The sequence below is a fragment of the Oryx dammah genome, unplaced genomic scaffold, assembly GCF_014754425.2.
Source record: "Oryx dammah isolate SB20612 unplaced genomic scaffold, SCBI_Odam_1.1 HiC_scaffold_4, whole genome shotgun sequence".
Taxonomy (NCBI): Eukaryota; Metazoa; Chordata; class Mammalia; order Artiodactyla; family Bovidae; genus Oryx; species Oryx dammah.
The window spans coordinates 73,464,961-73,484,998 of record NW_024070188.1 but is presented as its reverse complement, the minus strand read 5'-3'; the positions used below and the strand labels follow the sequence as shown (position 1 = coordinate 73,484,998).

Genomic DNA, 20,038 nt, shown 5'->3' with positions numbered 1-20,038 from the left:
AGATCAAAACGACACTAAAAGATACACATTGAGAAGTCTCCTCTCATCTGGCCTGTTCCTTCTTGCCCACCATGGATAAACCATCTTTTATTTCATTTTTAATCCTTCCAGTATTTCCTCTTTAATCCTTCCAGTATTTCCTCATGCAAACAGGGGCAAATATATATATATGTATATTTATTTATAGATGTATTTATATACATCTATACTCTGCATCTTATTTAACTTAATACACCCTGAAGATTATACTTTAAGAGCTTCTCTCTCCTCCCTCCCTCCACATTCTGGACAGTTCTCTCAATAGCAAATCTTACACAATTTTATTGAAGAATATAGTATTTTTCTATTTTTCAATGATTCAGTGAACATTCTCAGTATAGTCTTATCAGAGAATGTGATTTAAAAAATTAGGAAGAGATAGCCGAGTTGTATAGCTCTGTGTATTCTTGCCACCTCTTAATATCTTCTGTTAGGTCCACACCATTTCTGTCCTTTATTGTGCCCAGCTTTGCATGAAATATTCCCTTGGTATCTTGAGTTTTTTTGAAGAGATCTCTAGTCTTTCCCATTCCATTGTTTTCCTCTATTTCTTCGCATTGATTATTGAGGAAGGCTATCTTAACTCTCCTTGCTATTCTTTGGAACTCTGCATTCAGATGCGTATATCTTTCCTTTTCTCTGTTGCCTTTTGCTTCTCTTCTTTTCATAGCTATTTATAAGGCCTCCTCAGACAACCATTTGCCTTTTTGCGCTTCTTTTTCTTGGGGACGGTCTTGATCACTGCCTCCTGTACAATGTCACAAACCTCCATCCATAGTTCTTCAGGTACTCTATCAGATCTAATCTCTTGAATCTATTTCTCACTTCCACTGTATAATCATAAGGGATTTGATTTAGGTCATACCTGAATGGTCTAGTGGTTTTCCCTCCTTTCTTCAATTAAAGTCTGAATTTGGCAACAAGAAGTTCCTGATCTGAGCCACAGTCAGCTCCCAGTCTTATTTTTGCTGACTGTATAGAGCTTCTCCATCTTTGGCTGAAAAGAATATAATCAATCTGATTTTGGTATTGACCATCTGGTGATGTCCATATCTACAGTCTTCTTTTGTGTTGTTGGAAGAGGGTGTTTGCTATGACCAGTGCGTTCTCTTGGCAAAACTCTATTAGCCTTTGCCCTGCTTCAATCTGTATTCCGAGGCCAAATTTGCCTGTTATTCCAGGTATTTCTTGACTTACTACTTTTTGCATTCCAGTCCCCTTAATGAAAAGGACATCTTTTTTGGGTGTTAGTTCTAGAAGGTGTTGTAGGTCTTCACAGAACCATTTAACTTCAGCTTCGTCAGCATTATTGGTTGGGGCATAGACTTGGATTACTGTGATACTGAATGGTTTGCCCTGGAAACGAACAGAGATCATTCTGTCCTTTTTGAGAATGCATCCAAGTACTGCATTTTAGACTCTTTTGTTGACTATGATGGCTACTCCATTTCTTCTAAGATTCCAGATTCTTGCCCACAGTAGTAGATGGAATGGTCATCTGAGTTAAATCCATTCATTAGTTTGCTGATTCCTAAAATGTTGATGTTCACTCTTGCCATCTCCTGTCTGACCACTTCCAATTTGCCTTGATTCATGAACCTAACATTCCAGGTTCCTACTTCTCTTTAAAGCATTGGACTTCACTTCCATTGCCAGTCACATCCACAACTGGTGTTGTTTTTGCTTTGGCTCCATCTCTTCATTCTTTCTGGAGTTATTTCTCCATTGATTTCTAGTAGCATGTTGGGCACTACTGACCTGGGGAGTTCATCTTTGAACTCTTATATTTGTCTATATTTTTGCCTTTTCATACTATTCATGAAATAGTTCTCAAGGCACGAATACTGAGAAACTTGTATGCAGGTCAGGAAGCAACAATTAGAACTGGACATGGAACAACAGACTGGTTCCAAATAGGAAAAGGAGTACGTCAGGGCTGTAAATTGTCACCCTGGTTATTTAACTTATATATGCAGAGTACATCATAAGAAACGTTGGGCTAGATGAAGCACAAGCTGGAATCAAGATTGCTGGGAGAAATATCAATAGCCTCAGAAATGCAGATGACACCAGCCTTATGGCAGAAAGCAAAGAACTAAAGAGCCTCTTGATGAAAGTGAAAGAGGAGAGTGAAAAAGTTGGCTTAAAACTCAGGTGGATTCATGTCAATGTATGCCAAAACCAATACAGAATTGTAAAGTAAAAAAAATAAATTATAAAAAATAAAAAAAAAAAGGGGGGGAACAACTCAACATTCAGAAAACTAAGATCACGGCATCAGGTTCCATCACTTCATGGCAAATAGGTGGGGAAACAGTGGAAACAGTGGCTGACTTTATTTTGGGGGGGTTCCAAAATCACTGCAGGTAGTGGCTGCAGCCATGAAATTAAAAGACGCTTGCTCCTTGGAAGAAAAGTTATGACCAACCTAGACAGCATATTAAAAAGCAAAGATACTACTTTGCCAACAAAGGTCCATCTAGTCAAAGCTGTGGTTTTTCCAGTAGTCATGTATGGATGTGAGAGTTGGACCATAAAGAAAGCTGAGCACTGAAGAATTGATGCTTTTGAACTGTGGTTTTGGAGAAGACTCTTGAGAGTCCCTTGGACTATAAGGAGATCCAACCAGTCAATCCGAAAGGAAATCAGTCCTGAATATTCATTGGAAGGACTGACGCTGAAGCTGAAACTCCAATACTTTGGCCACCTGATCTGAAGAACAGACTCATTTAAAAAGACCCCGATGCTGGGAAATACTGAAATCAGGAGGAGAAGGGGATGACAGAGGATGAGATGGTTGGATGGCATCACCAACTCAATGGACAAGAGCTTGAGTAAACTCTGGGAGTTGGTGATGGACAGGGAGGCCTGGTGTGCTGCAGTCCACGGGGTTGCAAAGAGTTGACCATGACTGAGTGACTGAACTGAACTGAACCTGAGTTGTAGGAGAAGATACAGTCCCCTCAGTGTTGCTGCTCCTTTTCAGACTTTCTTTAGTTTTTTACTCCATTTTTATTACCCTTCCTTCCTCTTTCATTTTCATTACACATCTGATATCAACAAATATGGACTATTGATTCACTCACCAAATATTCATTATGGGCCTTCCACTATTATTACTGTTATTCATATTGGTTGCTAACATTACTTGAGCACTCATTATGAATCAGTTATCCTACCAGCTGCTTTCCTGCATTATCACATTTAATTCTCTGTGAAGTTTCTTTTAAAGTTTCCATTGTACACTTGAGGAAAATGAGGGTCAGAGGAGTTAATTCAATTGCTGCTATTAACTGTCAAATATTGAATTTAAGTCTCTTTTACTCACAAAACATATGCTAGTTGTTATTATTAAATTTTTAAAATTATTTCCCCTTAGCTTTACATGAGGTATGATGGATAAATAAAAACTGTATATATTTAGGTTGGACAACATGATTCTTTTTAAAGGTTACAGTGGGAGGATTTAATATACTTATATGTTGTGAAATGATTACCACAATTAACACATCTACTACTCCACACATCCAATTTTTTTTCTTCCCCTTTTTTTTTTTGCAGTAAGAATACTCAAGATCTGCTCTTTTAGCAAATTTCAAATATACAATAGAGTACTATTAACTCAAAACATATGCTTTTAAATAATGTACCACAGAAAGAGCCAGACATATTTGGAGAATTCCAACTAGCTGAGGATGATTATGGCAAAGGGTATGAGGGAGGAAGGACTAGGCAAGAGGTCATGCTGCAGAAGGCGGCAGGATTTTAGATCACAGATCTAGTATGCCCCCATCAAGATTTATCAGCTTTACTCTGAAGGGTATGGGTGACAACCATGGGGCTTTTAAACAGGTAAATATACGATAAAATCTGAATTTAAAAGGACATTTCTAGCAGAAATGAGGACGACAGATTGGAAAGACCAAAACTGGGTTAGACTAAAGGTGGTAGGCTAATTAAGTGTACAGAGAATAGGTGATGGAGTGTGAACAAAATGGAGCTACTTGATACCAAATACAGATATTGAGCCTTTTCAGGTTTCATATAATTTAAAACTTTAAAAATCATTCAACATGAGTAAATATGTCTGAACCCCAATCACCTTTTTTTATCTCCATTTGAACAAGCTGAAAAACTGTTCTTGACAGAAAGATTTCCAGTTTAATCAAATGAGAAAGTACACTATCACAAAATATTTAGAATTATGTATTTCTAAAATTGTATGTACTAAGAAAAATCTAAAAACGTATTAGAGAGTGATATTAAATGGAAAACTTACAGAGTAAATTAAAAAATATAAAAATAAACTTTTTTCTTTAGAATTGGGACTTCAGGCATTGTCTAGTCAAATCCCTCCATTTTATAGATAAGAAAACTAAAGGACAAAAGAAGGCATATTACTTGTAAAATACGCTTAGGGTACCATTTAAGATTAGATCCCAAGTTTCCTGATTCCTTATTTAATGATTTTCTCATTTTTTTTAAATTTTTATTTTATTTATTTTTTTAAATTTTACTTTACAATACTGTATTGGTTTTGCCATACATCAACATTAATCTGCATGGGTGTACATGTGTTCCCAATCCTGAACCCCCCTCCCACCTCCCTCCCCATACTATCTCTCTGGGTCATCCCAGTGCACCAGCCCCAAGCATCCTGTATCCTGCATTGAACCTAGACTGGCGATTCGTTTCTTATATGATATTATACATGTTTCAGTGCCATTCTCCCAAATCATCCCACCCCTATGAAATGGAAGACCTGGAATTTTTAAAAGTTCTGGCAAAATTGGGTAAAGGAGGAGTCAAGCAAGCTCATCATAAATGTGGACCATATATTAATGCTTTATATAAGATCTCACTTAATCCTCACATCTAGTTTACAAGGCAAGTATTATCCATATGACAGATGGGAAAGAGAGAGCCTAGAACTTGCTAAAGGCTAAATGACTATCAGACATCAAAGCTCATCTCTCCATCATACTGCACTAATGCCAAAGAAGATAAAAGTGTTTTCTTCCAATGTTTAAAAAAATACCAAGTTGTATTAATAAATTCAGAAATCATTAAACACTGACCTGTAACATGCACCTGGATACAACAACTTCAGGTACTTCAGGGAATTTTTGTCGCAGGTCATGCAAAACCTGAAAATCAATTTGGTGGCTTCCTTGGGCCATTCGTATCTTGCCTGATCAGGACTATTTGTACAACAGGCAATTCTAGGCCTTAGTGGAAACAGTACTCATCTCTTCTGTCCAAGCATTTTCTGTGAAAGAAAGAAAAAAAAATTTTAATGAGAACTGTTATAGAATTAATATTATCATGGATTTAAAATTTCAATACAAAAGGGTATGTGCTTTAGTATCTATTTAGTATAAGTTATAAAAATATTTAGTCTTATAATGCTTGCAATATAGTTGTCTTTTCAGTTTATAACTACTGATGGCAAACTTTAAAATTTTCTAATTCCTATGTATTTGTGTATGCTTTATAATGGATGTGCCTAAAGGCATTCAAATAAGAAATTACTGTCAAGGTTGTTTTAAAAGGGAGAAAATGAGTAACGTCACTGATTTTTTCTTGATTATCAGAGGAGAGACTAAGGGAGTAATTTTATTTATTCTACTAAAATTTTTTAAACTTTGGATTCTAAAAAAGTTTGGTTCTACAAATAGCTTTGCATGCTCTATCTAAAAATGATCTATAAGTCAAAAAACATTTGATATTTTGTCTTTTCAGATGTACTTAATCCTTAAATGTGTAATCAATTCATTCTCAGAGGCTTGGTAGCATTTTATTCCCTCTGTCTCTATTAAATCAGTATTTTAAAATACTAATGCTTGAGCCCCAACCCCAGAGGTTCTGATTTGATTGGTTGGGAGCAACATGAGCATATGGATTTTTAAAAGCCCCCCAAGTGATTCTAATGTACGGTCCAAGTTGAGAAATACCAAATTTATTTATATCCCTAACATTCTTAACATAAACCATGTTTAATCTTAAAGCCTCTTTGGGATATAAATAGCATATAAATACATTAAACCTATATAACATATTAAAAATTTTAAAATCATACTATTTGCACAATAATTAAAATACAATTCATTTTAGAATAAATTTAACAATAAGACGATCTCTTTAAAACAAATTTCTTATCTGTAATATTTCTCTTTTCCATAAGCTTAAATACAAGTCTATAAACTCCATGAATACAGAAATTGGTCTCTCATGTCCCTTATTGCACACTTGGCACTCTGTAGAAAGTTTTCAGCATAACAGTAGATATTAAAACACTTTTGAGTAAATCTAGTTATGACAGAACTCCTGAATCCGCAATAGAATAGAAGCTCATTTGGATATCATGTTTGGTAAAGACTTTCAAACTTTTTATCATCATTTGGTTAATTTTTCCCCAATTCTTTTGTCTGTGTGACTTCAGCTTAGTTACATCTCCTAGGTAAAAGCACTGCCAAACCAAATTATTTGCATTACAGATTACCCCAATCTATTTCAAACACACACACACACACACACACACACACACACACACAATATTTTAGCATCCAATGAAATATTTCTACAAATGGGTTGCAAGAGAAAAGAAGAGTACCAGAAATTCGTAAATGATATTTAAACATAATATAAGGGACAGTAAACATGCTATAGCATTGCTGATCTTGAGAAAGTCTCTCTGGACTTCACTCCAGCTATCAACTCATTTATCTGCCCATTCCCTCTTTCAGGCTAAACTCCTTGAAAGGATGGTTTATACTTTGTCTTCATTTCCTCCCTCTTACCACTTTAAAATCTACCAACTCAGGTTTTCATAGTTTTTCTCCACTGAAACTACTTATCAAAGTTGCCCAGGATCTTCAGATTGTTAAACTTAACGTCACTCCTCAGGCCTCATCTCACTAGATCTCTCTTCAGTTTATAAACCAGTCAACCACTCCCCATTCTCTAAACAATTTCTTCACTTAGCTTCTGAGATTTATACTCTTCTGGATTTCTACCCACCCACTGGCAGTTCCTTGTCAGTTTTCTTTGTCAGATCCTTCTCTGGACATCTAAACATCTGGACATCTAAACATCAGTGAGTTATGCAGTTCAGACCTAGGGTTTCTTTTCAATTACACCTATGTTCCTCGTCAAGGTAATCTCAACCAAACACACTACTTTAAACAAAGACTTTGCAAATCTCTATGTCCAACTCCAAGGGAGCTCTTTCTCCCTTGAGTTCCAGGCTACATGACCAGCTGCTTTCCTCACATCTATGTCTGGATATCTAAAATTCACTTCAAACTTAGTATGTCCAAAATTGAACTCTTCATTTCCCCTACCCAGACCAAATCTTTCCCAGTCTCTTTCACCTCCATATATGGTACCTTCAGTCACTCAGTTGGTCCTTCTCACATGCCATATCTAATCTATCATCAAGTTTTGCTGGCTATCTGCAAAAGAATTATTCTGAATCTGATCACATTTTCCCACCTCTATTACTGCTCTTATTCAAGCCATGATCACAGCTCACCTAGACTGCTACTGCCAAGGTCTCCTTGCTTAACTCTTTGCTCCACCCCTACCTCTTACTCTACCAAACAGAGTGATCCTTGGGAAAAGTAAATCCAAACAATCATTTCCCTAGTGCAAAATCCTGTAACACAAGACCCCTGGCTAACTACCACCTGGTACTTCATCTCCTACCACTGTCTTTGTTCCCTCGGTTCCACACTGAGTTCCCTCACACTGGTTATTTCTCAAAGAGAAGCTAACCTCATTCCTCCCTTGGGTCTTTTAGACTTGTGGCCCCTTTTGTTGGAACCCTTTCCCCTCAGATATTTGCATGGCTCTCTCACACTTCACTAAGAACTCTGATCAGACTGCTTCCTTGACCAATCTTTCTACCTAAAATATTGCCACACTTCTCTCCTCTCCTTCCCTATCACATCTTCAGACCTTGGTTTACTTCATAGCATTTTATCAATACTGACATATCTACCTATCTACCTACCTGCCTAACCTTAAAGCGTTAGCTCCACAGGATCAAGAACTTTGAAGTTTACAGCTATATTCCCAGGACCTAGGTCCAAGATGTAACATTTGTTGGATGAAATAAAGGTTTTACTGTATGGGTTCTTCATGTATTTTAGCTTCTAAAATGCATTTCAAGTAATCTAGATTTGGAAATTATAATTTGAGGGAAAGGCAAATAAATAAATCCTCAGTCTAAATTCAGGACAACCTTTCTTATTTAAAAGAGGATGAAAATAAATTTCAACTCATTATTAACACATATACAGAAATCTCTGAAGTTCTTTGAAAAAACTTTTATATGACTATCAAGCATACCAACAAGAAAATTGTTCAAAAGCACAATTGTATTTTAGGGATTCCACTTCCTGAAATGGCAAAGTAGCTCCTACTGGACTGATGCTCTCATGAGTAACTTCTGTAAATAGACAAAACATAAAGAGCTTGAAAACAGAAACAGCAAAGTGGGAGTGGTGGTGCTGGGGGTTGGGAGGAGGAGAAGCGAGTCAGTAGTTGCAAGAAGTAGACAACATGGGGTGACTTTCCATTTTTTAAATGGTTCTTACCCAGAGAGCACATCCCAGTTGTTTTTGCACAGCAAAAGCCCAAACAAGTAAACCTTCAGTCTAATTCACTGAATGAACCAAAGGACAGATTTTGGCATGACCACAATAGCTGAAAACCTAGTGAGTAAATCACCGAAGGAGAGAAACACCAAATTTTGTGTATAATATCTACACATATCTCTGGTTCCCAAACTGTACAGACTTGAGATTCCAAGCAATCAGGCTAAGGTTAAAGTAACAGAAGTGAGGTTTCAGTTTGTAGTTTAAGTTCAGCCAAGTTAACTGCCTACTAAAACAAACAAGCAAGCATGCAAACCACTAACCAAACATCAACACATTCTAAAGGAATACAATAAACTTCAGTCTCTACAATGTGTCATTCATAACATCTAAGTTATAATCTAAAATTATTACACAGAAGACACAGGAAAAACTGACATTGTCAAGAGAAAGGCAACTGAGGGAGACCAAGCCCAAGATGACCCAGATGCTAGAATTAGCACATAAGGATTTTAAAGCAGCTATTTTAACTATGTTCAGGAATATAAGGGACAGTATGCTTAGATTTCTCAGCCAAGGGAAAAAAAAACTATAAAAGAAATGTAAATTCAAGAAGTGAAAAATAAAATGTCTGAAATAAAATTCACTGGCTAGGTTTAATCACAAATTGGAAATGACAAAAGAGTCAGTGAACTTGAAGACACAGCAATAGAAATCATTAGAACCTGAAGGATGGAGAAAAAAAAAAAAAAAGACTGAGCCAGGGAAATGAACCTAGCTCAGGGACCTGTGAGAAAGAATCAGTAACTCTTAACATACCTGAAACTGGAATTCCAGAAGGAAAGGGGATAGAGAATGGGATAGAAAAAAGTATTTAATGAAACAGTGTCTAAAAATTTCCCCAAGTTAGTAAAAGATCTAAATTTACATATCAAGAAGAACTTGACTGGCTCCTTGTCCATCTTGGAGGTTGTTCTTGGTTGGGAGTTATCTTACACCTAAAGCAGGAAGACGGTGGTCACAAGGATGACAATAAAGTTGCCTAAATCACTCAGCTCTAGACTCTGTATCAACCCAAGTTTCCAACTCCTTAAGAAAAGTGGCAAGAACATGTTGGAGTACATGCAGGCTCTGAAAATGGTAAGATGAGGCAATGTGAAACTGGTCATCCTCATCAACAATTGCCCAGGTTGAAGAAATCTGAAACAGAGAATTACGCCCTGTCCGCCAAAACTGGTATCCATCTGCAGTGGTGATAATGTTGAATTGGGCACAGGGTGTAGGAAATACCAGAATACACACCATGGCTATCACTGATCCAGCTGATTTGGTATCGTTAGAAGCATGCCAAAACAGATTAGTGAAAAGTCAATCATGGAAAAATTTTCTATAATAAAACTGGTCAGAGTCTGCTTTAAATACAACAAACAAGCAAAATGATCTTGATCAAGAAGATCAGCAAGTCTTAAACAGGAAAAGCCAGAGAAATCACACATAGACATAATAGTCACAGTGCTGAAAACCAAAGAAAAAGAAAATCCTGAAAGCAGTCAAAGAAATAAAATAAAGGGTAACAAGAATTTAAATGAAGGCTGACTACTCATCAAAAACAGTGAAGGCCAGAAGATACTGAAAAGACAAAATTCAAGTGCTGAAAGGGAAAAGAAACAATTAACCCATATTCTGCATCCACCAATTAACCCATATTCTGCATCCACCAAAAGCAGACTTTAAGAACAAAGCAAGATAACTATTTTTAAATGTAGCCTGTGGATGAGTGAATAAGCTTTACAACTAAACACACTGTTGAAACAAACAGGTATTTATTTAATTTTGAAAGGAAAACCTAGAAATACCTTACAATTTAATCTGGAAAATTATTTCTAATAATAAGCAGAAATGTATTTTCTATGGTTAAGATGCAAAATGACTGCTCTTCTGAGAAAAGAATAAAGAAATCATGCTCTACAGGAATGCTCCTAACAATAGGGGTAAAATTCTAGCACCTAACCTGCTGCCAGCCCAAATAATCTGGGAGTAAGCTCTTAATGACTTTAAACAGTAGCAGACTATACGCGCTGCTGGGTGCTGCGCTCAGTCACTGAGCTGTGTCTGACTCTGCAACCACATGGACTGCAGCCTGCCAGGCTCCCTTGCCCATGGAATTTTCCAGGCAAGAATACTGGAGAGGATTACCATTTCCTCCGCCAGAGGATCTTCCTGACCCAGGGACTGAACCTGTGTCTCCTGCACTGGCAGGAGGATTCCTGACCACTGAGGCACCTGGGAAGCCCAGCAGAGTGTATACAGCACAAACCCAACCGTAAGTATACTGGGAAGACTTTAAAACGTGCCATGTTATTTCCTTTCCTAGAGTATGTAAGCAACTTATTTCTAAGCTCTCAATATTATGACAGTGCAGAGTACTAAGTTTAAGTTAATGGCTCAGACTTCATGTTATGATAATCATCAAGTCTTCATTTTCACTACCGTTTACTATGGTGAACTTTTCCAGGACTGTAACAGTGGTATGACACAAGTAACTGTTAACCGTACTCCCAAGAAGAGACCATAGCTTCCAGATCAAAAAACAACACCAAAGAAAAGCAACAGGACTTACAGGTCTGAACAAAATTTGAGCATTTATGAGGTACCTGGATATTTAAAATTGGACTATCATCATCCATTCACAATCTATGAATTTAAGGAGTGTCTAGTACGCAGCAGATAACCATGCTGGAGATACAAGTATTAGAGTCCATACCCTTGCTCTCCAGGTCACAGAAATTCCTGAATTAAAGACACATCAAAACAAGCTAATAATTTAGATAACTATTTTAACTTGCCCACTATTTTATCTTCTGTCTGCCTTCTGCTACCAGATCTGCTGACTGCTATCTCAGTCTATCTCACTGCTGACACAGTAATGTTTTTCATCTCCTTCACATCGTTCAAAAACAGACTACAAGGGAATATATTAGGAAAAACTATAGATAGCAGCAGCAAGAAAAAGGTAGGAGCCAAATCATGCAGTGCCTTTATAGGCCATTAAAATTTGGAGGTTTTATTCTCAGGGTAATGAGAAGAAACTGAAAGATTTAAGCTCAGAGGCAGGAAAGGTGACATGATCAAGAAATCATGTTTGTGTGAAGAATGGCTACAGTATGGAGAAAATGGCAAAAGATGAGAAGACCAGTTAGAAAAATGCTTTAGTCTAGCTAAGAAGGCAGGAGGAGAAGGGGACGACAGAGGATGAAATGGTTGGATGGCATCACTAACTCAACAGACATGAGTCTGAGTAAGCTCCGGGAGTTGGTGATAGACAGGGAGTCCTGGCATGCTGCAGTCCCTGGGGTTGCAAAGTTGGACACAACTGAGAGACTGAACTGAACTAGCTAAGAAATAGTTAATACTTTGTAAGTGTAGAGACAGCAATGGACACTGAGTAGAAGGAAAAAGTGAAGGGATAATTAGGAAGTAAAATTTAATAGAACTTGGAGATGGATTAGATATTGGGGTAAAGAAGGAGGTTGTAAAGGTTGCTTTTTTATTTGTTCAGATGGTTGGTCCCATTTATAAACTAAGGAACAAACTAGAAAAGGTCCAAGAAAACAAAACAAAGTTTAGTTTTGAACATACTGAGTCTAGGGTACCTTTACAACCTCAAAACAGTGATACCACAGAGGGAGCTGGGATAGATGGACCTGGAGCTCAGAGTTCTGGGCTGCAGATAAACATCTGAAAGGCATCCTTGGTGCTGGCATTAATTAACCAGTGTAGATGAGACAATCCTACCATATAATTTAAGAATACACAAAGAAAAATATTCTTGGTTATATTTTATATGAAAATTACATAGTCATTATTAATTTTTCCCTAAAAGGCCAACGTTCCTTCCAGCCCAAATACTAAACATTATATAAAAAAATTGATTTTAAGATATCTTAATTTTTTGACCTACCCTATAATGAAAAATTTAAATAAAAATTTAAAGAGGAACATATGTACATAGTTTTTAAAAGCCAAACAGTATTACAAAGTTTATTGGGGAAACCAAGTTTCCCTGCCTCATGCCTCTCCATTTTTATCCTATTCCATATGCCAGTGTCAACACTAAGCTGCTTCTTTACATTCCTATACAAGATGATTTATAGGACTATTTCTTGATTTTTTCAATTTTACACATTTTCTATGTATTTCCTACTATGGAAAATGAAGAGTTAGCTTTGTAACTTAGTTCTCATGCCATAATATAACCATCCTTCTTTACTCCTATGTCCATCTGCCCAATTACTTATTTCACAGTTTTTGCTTAAATCCGTATTCAATATTTATATTACTTTTCCCTGTAAATACTATCAGCCTACCCAGTTAGTAGATTATGAGGGGTGGACTATATCACCAAGGTTCTTTCCAAACTGGTCTTTTGGGAAGAAAAGTGTATATGTTGCTAATGAAAGAGCTATAGAATATTAATCACATATGACTAAAAGCTGGCTTTCCATCAAGTCCAATAAAACAGCAAAGCTCTTGCAATTCTAACCCTAGGGGAAATAAGGAGATGTGAGAGTGGAGGGGATGGAGTAAACATTACTATTCTACCAGTGAAGTTACAGATTTAGATGAGATGTGTTACTTTTTAGCAAACTTTGATAAAAGATTAAAAAACAAACAAAACTCCCAAATGACTATACAGATATGTAAAAGATTTTAGTCACCTGCTCCTGACGAGGAGGTACCATACAAAGTAAATGACGGCGGAGCAAAGCTAAATTCCCAGATATCCAACTTTTAAAAAAGGAGTAACTGGTAATATACCTTATATAAACTACTTAGATTTACATAATTTAAACCTGACAAAGTGTTGCCCTTTAGTATCAAAGTCTTATTAATGAATAAAACAATGTTACTCTCAGTTCAATGCAGTCGCTCAGTCCTGTCCGACTCTCTGTGATCCCATGAACTGCAGCAGGCCAGGCCTCCCTGTCCATCACTAACTCCTGCAGTTCACCCAAACCCATGTCCATCGAGTCAGTGATGCCATCCAACCATCTCATCCTCTGTTGTCCCCTTTTCCTCCTGACTTCAATATTTCCCAGCATCAGGGTCTTGTCAAATGAGTCAGCTCTTCACATCAGGTGGCCAAAGGATTGTAGTTTCAGCTTCAACATCAGTCCTTCCAATGAACACCCAGGACTGATTTCCTTTAGGATGGACTGGTTGGATCTCCTTGCAGTTCAAGGGACTCTCAAGAGTCTTCTAGAACAACACATTTCAAAAGCATCAATTCTTTGGTACTCAGCTTTCTTTATAGTCCAACTCTCACATCCATACATGACTACTGGAAAAACCATAGCCTTGACTAGACGGACTTTTGTTGGCAAAGTAATGTCTCTGCTTTTGAATATGCTGTCTAAGTTGGTCATAACTTTCCTTCCAAGGAGTAAGCGTCTTTTAATTTCATGGCTGCAGTCACCATCTGCAGTGATTTTGGAGCCCAGAAAAATAAAGTCTGACACTGTTTCCACTGTTTCCCCATCTATTTCCCATGAAGTGATGGGGCCGGATGCCATGATCTTCGTTTTCTAAATGTTGACCTCTAAGCCAACTTTTTCACTCTCCTCTTTCATTTTCATCAAGAGGCTCTTTAGTTCTTCTTCACTTTCTGCTGTAAGGGTGGTGTCATCTGCGTATCTGAGGTTATTGATATTTCTCCCGGCAATCTTGATTCCAGCTTGTGCTTCCTCCAGCCCAGCGTTTCTCATGATGAACTCTGCATAGAAGCTAAGTAAGCAGGGTGACAATATACAGCCTGACATACTCCTTTTCCTATTTGGAACCAGTCTGTTGTTCCATGTCCAGTTTTAACTGTTGCTTCCTGACCTGCATATAGGTTTCTCAAGAGGCAGTTCAGGTGGTCTGGTATTCTCATCTCCTTCAGAATTTTCCACAGTTTATTGTCCATACAGTCAAAGGCTTTATAGTCAATAAAGCAGAAAGAGATGTTTTTCTGGAACTCTCTTGCTTTTTCCATGATCCAGAGAATGTTGGCAATTTGATCTCTGGTTCCTCTGCCTTTTCTAAAACTAGCTTGAACATCTGGAAGTTCACGGTTCACGTACTGCTGCAGCCTGGCTTGGAGAATTTTAAGCACTACTTTACTAGTGTGTGAGATGAGTGCAATTGTGTAGTAGTTTGAGCATTCTTTGGCATTGCCTTTCTCTGGGATTGGAATGAAAACTGATCTTTTCCAGTCCTGTGGCCACTGCTGAGTTTTCCAAATTTGTTGGCATATTGAGTGCAACACTTTCACAGCATCATCTTGCAGGATTTGAAATAGCTCAACTGGAATTCCATCACCTCCACTAGCTTTGTTTGTAGTGATGCTTCCTAAGGCCCACTTGATTTCACATTCCAGGATGTTTGGCTCTAGGCTGAAGATCACACCATAGTGATTATCTGGGTCATGAAGATCTTTTTTGCATAGTTCTTCTGTGTATTCTTGCCACCTCCTCTTAATATTTTCTGCTTCTGCTAGGTCCATACCATTTCTGTCCTTTATTGAGCCCATCTTTGCATGAAATGTTCCCTTGGTATCTCTAATTTTCTTGAAGAGATCTCTGGTCTTTTCCACTCTGTTGTTTTCCTCTATTTCTTTGCACTGATCGGTGAGGAAGGCTTTCTTATCTCTCCTTACTATTTTTTGGAACTCTGCATTCATATGGGTATATCTTTCCTTTTCTCCTTTGCTTTTTGCTTCCCTTCTTTTCACAGCTATTTGTAAGCCCTTCCCAGCCAGCCATTTTGCTTTTTTGCATTTCTTTTTCTTGGGGATGGTCTTGATCCCTGTCTCCTGTACAATGTCATGAACCTCCATCTATAGTTCATCAGGCACTCTGTCTATCAGATCTAGTCCCTTAAATCTATTTCTCACTTCCACTGTATAGTATTAAGGGATTTGATTTAGGTCGTACCTGAACGGTCTAGTGGTTTTCTCCACTTTCTTCAATTTCAGTCTGTATTTGGCAATAAGGAGTTAATAATCCGAGCCACAGTCAGCTCCTGGTCTTGTTTTTGCTGACTGTATAGAGCTTCTCCATCTTTGGCTGGAAAGAATATAATCAATCTGATTTCGCTGTCAACCATCTGGTGATGTCCGTGTGTAGAGTCTTCTCTTGTGTTGTTGGAAGAGGGTTACTCTCAGGTAAGCTTAAAACTTTCCTAAGCAGTAGAATTTCAAGAAACAACATTCTGTTTTAACTATTTGTTTCTAAAATTTTCTGGTGAAAGAACATGTTAATAGCTAAAAACATAAATAACACTGCTAAATATTTCACCCACAATTCTATATCAGCAGGGGTTGTCTCATTTAGTAAGATGAGACAATTAAATGGTTGGTTAAGTATAAACTCTGGTTCCATAACTTCATGGCAAATATATGGAGAAACATGGAAACAGTGACAGACTTTTTTTTTGGCTCCAAAATAACTGTAGATAGTGACTGCAGCCATGAAATGAAACAACGCTTGCTCCTTGGAAGAAAATTTATGACCAACCTAGACAGCATATTAAAAAGCAAAGACATTACTTTGCTAACAAAGCCTTTGAGGCCTTCCTTTCCCACGTATATGGGACAAATCATTTGTCTTAATTGGATAACTCAGACAAAGCTACCTGAAAACCAAATATTAGGTTGAAAATAAGTGCCAGATAAGTGGTATAAACTGTGCTATAGGTGTTCAGAGTGCTCTCAGGCCTGAGGGAAAAGGTGGAAGGGCCTTGAATCATCACAAGGTTGAAGTATGAAGCAAGGCAATCCAATAAATACTAGGCAGGTTCTGGAGACAATGAGTCAGTCACTTGTTTGGCTAGAAGGAGGAGGGACAGGAGGAAAGAGGATTAAGGAGAAAGAGTTTCGGGTGGGGAGTATCTACAAGAGAAGATGAGAAAGGTTGATGAAGGCTGCAAGTGTACAGTGGCTTTTATTATAGAAGGTCTTGAGATACACGAATGGTTTAGCCTATCATTATGTAAATCGATATACGTATTTCACCTTTGCCCTGTTTGTACATGGTTGAGTTTTACCAGAACAAATTTACTACTATAACAAAGAAAAAAATAGCTTATGTTGAATATCATGGAAGAACAGGACAAAATATATAAAACTAAAATTCACTTCTCAACTGCACTGGGACTCTCCTTCAGCTTACAGACAATAAGGTAAGAGGTTGTTCCATTTTAACATGTATACTATCCTAAAATTTAACTCTGATTTCCATAGTGACCTCCAGAGATACTAATTTTTTTCTATAAACAATGGAATCTCGACCTGGACAGACCCCTGGAAAATTATCTTGTAAATGTATATAATTTAAGGAGTTAGAGAAAAGTCTTGATGCCCAGTAGACTCTTTTTTTTAAACCTGAGGTCCATTCATCTATCCAATTTTACCTCTTAAAACCAACCTGTGACAACAAACAGAAATTTTGACACAAGTAATATTGGTTTCAAAGTGGAGAGACTATCTTGTTCACTGCTGTATCTTAAATATTTAGAAAGTGGAAGGCAAGTAGTGGATGCTCACTAAGTATCTGTCGTAATAAATCTCTAAATAAAGTTCAGGATACATCTAGATTAAAGACTACTATAAAAAGTGCTAGCTACCCCTCCAAACTACAGTATTTGTCTTACCCTTGGCTATATGTGAGTGCTGCTATAATAGTTGTTTTGAAACTGCATCAATGCAATTAATATATTAGGCAACAATTTGAGCACTAAATGAATTATGCTGTGAATTCATCTGTCAGAAACACTAGGTGAATGCAAAAAACCACACTCAGCTGAAACAAGCTGCCTATGAACACTCAAAATGTAAATACGAACACACCTCAAACATCTGCCAGCAACCTCAGCTTACTGAAGCTTCGAGGAATCAGTCACACCCATCCACAACTTGTGTTCAATTTTCTTTCCAATTTCAAAAAATCATTCTTCACAATAACAAGCTTCCACAACTATGTGAAAGTTCCTTCTATAAGGCAAACTTTAGGACTGTTTAAAAGCAAAGTACAGTATTTATTTGTATAAATATTATATAAGTACTTACACATATTTCTTAGCCATTTGACATGTGTAAAATTACAGTATCATGCCTTTTAAGGTTTCTACTTTTTAAAATGTTCACTGATGACATTCTGAGTGTTGTACCTCAGTTCCATTTTTCTTGTTAAGTCCTCTGGGGTTCTATTTTTTAGTTTTGACTATAGTGATGCTTTTTAGGGACACATAACCTCAACAACCAGAGAAGGCAATGGCAACCCACTCCAGTACTCTTGCCTGGAAAATCCCATGGTCAGAGGAGCCTGGTGGGCTGCAGTCCATGGGGTTGCTAGGAGTTGGACATGACTGAGCGACTTCAGTTTCACTTTTCACTTTCATGCATTGGAGAAGGAAATGGCAACCCACTCCAGTATTCTTGCCTGGAGGATCCCAGGGATGGGGAAGCCTGGTGGGCTGCCATCTATGGGGTCACACAGAGTCGGACACGACTGAAGTGACTTAGCAGTAACCTCAACAACCATTACTAAATTTCCCAGGACGTCTAATGGGAAGGGAGAGTGTTTCAACTTATGTACTTGGTTGTCAATATGATGTTAATAGTTTTTTATTACTAATTTTAACTTGTGTCTCTTCTGTGGACTGGCTGATGACTGTGCAGTGAGTTAGCTGCTAATTTTTTTTTGAAGTTAAAGCAAGTTTTGAAACTTTTTGGCCTTAATAAGGATTTCAGAAGTAAACTGAAAAAAAAAAAGTATTATCTTTCTAATTATATATACTATTTTAAGTACCTCTTTCATTACTGATGATGTAACTATCTCATCAAATGTCAAGTAGGTATATAATAGTTGATGCTTCACATTTGATTAATTTTAAAATAAGCTACGAATGTAATTAAATGAAAATTTCAAAATTACTTTTAACAGCAAATTATTAGAATTGTATTTCTTGGAACATGATGTTACATCTTTATTAAAGCAAAGCAAACTTGCTGCTCTCCAAAGTCTATAATATCAAATTATTTTCCTAAGAGTTACAATGTAAGAATTATAGCTATGGCATTTAAAAATCTAAAATTCAAATACTATCATCATTTACAATAAAAAAGAGAATAAGTATAATCCATCTTTAGCATAAACTTTAGCATAGAACTGCTGTAGTCTCGAATCACTTTACATAGATATTTGCAAAAATAAAATAATAGAAACACACCAAATTAAGTCACCTAAATGCTACTTACTTGAATTACTTATCATGTTCAGATTTAGTGTTACTTAAAAGCTTAAAGGGAACAAAGGATTGTTACCAGAAAATGTATTTCTCAACTTTACAAGCCTATAGTAATTTATTTTCTATAGAAAAACAATAAATATTAATAGTGTAATTTTAATACATGTCAAATGGCTAAGAAGTAACATAATGGCCCACTCTATCTCCTCTTAAAAAAAAAATTCCCAATTTACTCATTAATACACTGCCTCAAGTCCATGAATACTGACCATTTCTTATGGTTAAAAGGTTTAGCAGTTATAAGTTCCTCTAAAAAGAATGTGCAAGTCAGCCACACTTGGCAATTTATGTACTGTGGTTTTGTGGTGAGTGCTACCATTTTCTAAGGATCAAGAAAAGTGCAATAAATCTAAGGCAGAATGGTTATAATTCATCAAAACATATTATATAACTAACTACCTTGTGTGTATTTTCCAATTCATACTTAATTATTATTTTCCAATACATTAGGGCTTTAAGATGGAAACAAAGTTACTTCTGACTGTGCTCCTTTTAATATAATTTTTGGATAATCCATCTCCTGTATAAATATCTTTAAAAGAAAGCACAATATAAATAAATGATATGATAATGAGCTCCCATTTATAGGTAAAGGGAAAAAAAGAGCAGAAAAGAAAATGAAAGCACTTGGAAGAACCAGTTTTCATCTTACATCCACCATAAACATTTGGAATGAACTAAGTAAGACTCAATGACATGTGAAAATTACAATAACTTGGCTAAAATATTAATCTAAATTGACATTTTAAGATGAAGATTTAGAGAAAGTTAGAAGAAATTTCACCAACTGATTCCCATGCAGCTTCAGCCCCTTATTTGACTGTTTCTTCTGTTCATCTCATCGAACTTAACATAATCTTGTTAAGTATGTGCCAGTCTTTCAAATCTAACACTATGGAACTGTTAAAAAGTCGGTTGTTAATCTTGTTATAGTTATGGGGGATGGATTTTATATTAGATGATCAAGAATAATTTCAAAACTGTACAGAAACTTCTATCTCAACATATTTATTATATATAAAGATATTTCACAATTCTCCAATTATAGATGC

At 36.7% G+C, this 20,038-nt stretch overlaps 1 protein-coding gene across 1 annotated transcript in view; it reads right to left on the bottom strand.

The window, feature by feature from the left end:
- Positions 1-20,038, bottom strand: part of TAB2 (TGF-beta activated kinase 1 (MAP3K7) binding protein 2) — an 86,445-nt gene that overhangs the window by 36,789 nt on the left and 29,618 nt on the right. The window contains exon 3 of the mRNA XM_040238656.1: positions 5,118-5,308. Within this exon, the coding sequence (XP_040094590.1) occupies positions 5,118-5,219 (102 nt within the window). The 5' untranslated portion in view covers positions 5,220-5,308. The remainder of the gene's footprint in view (positions 1-5,117; positions 5,309-20,038) is intronic.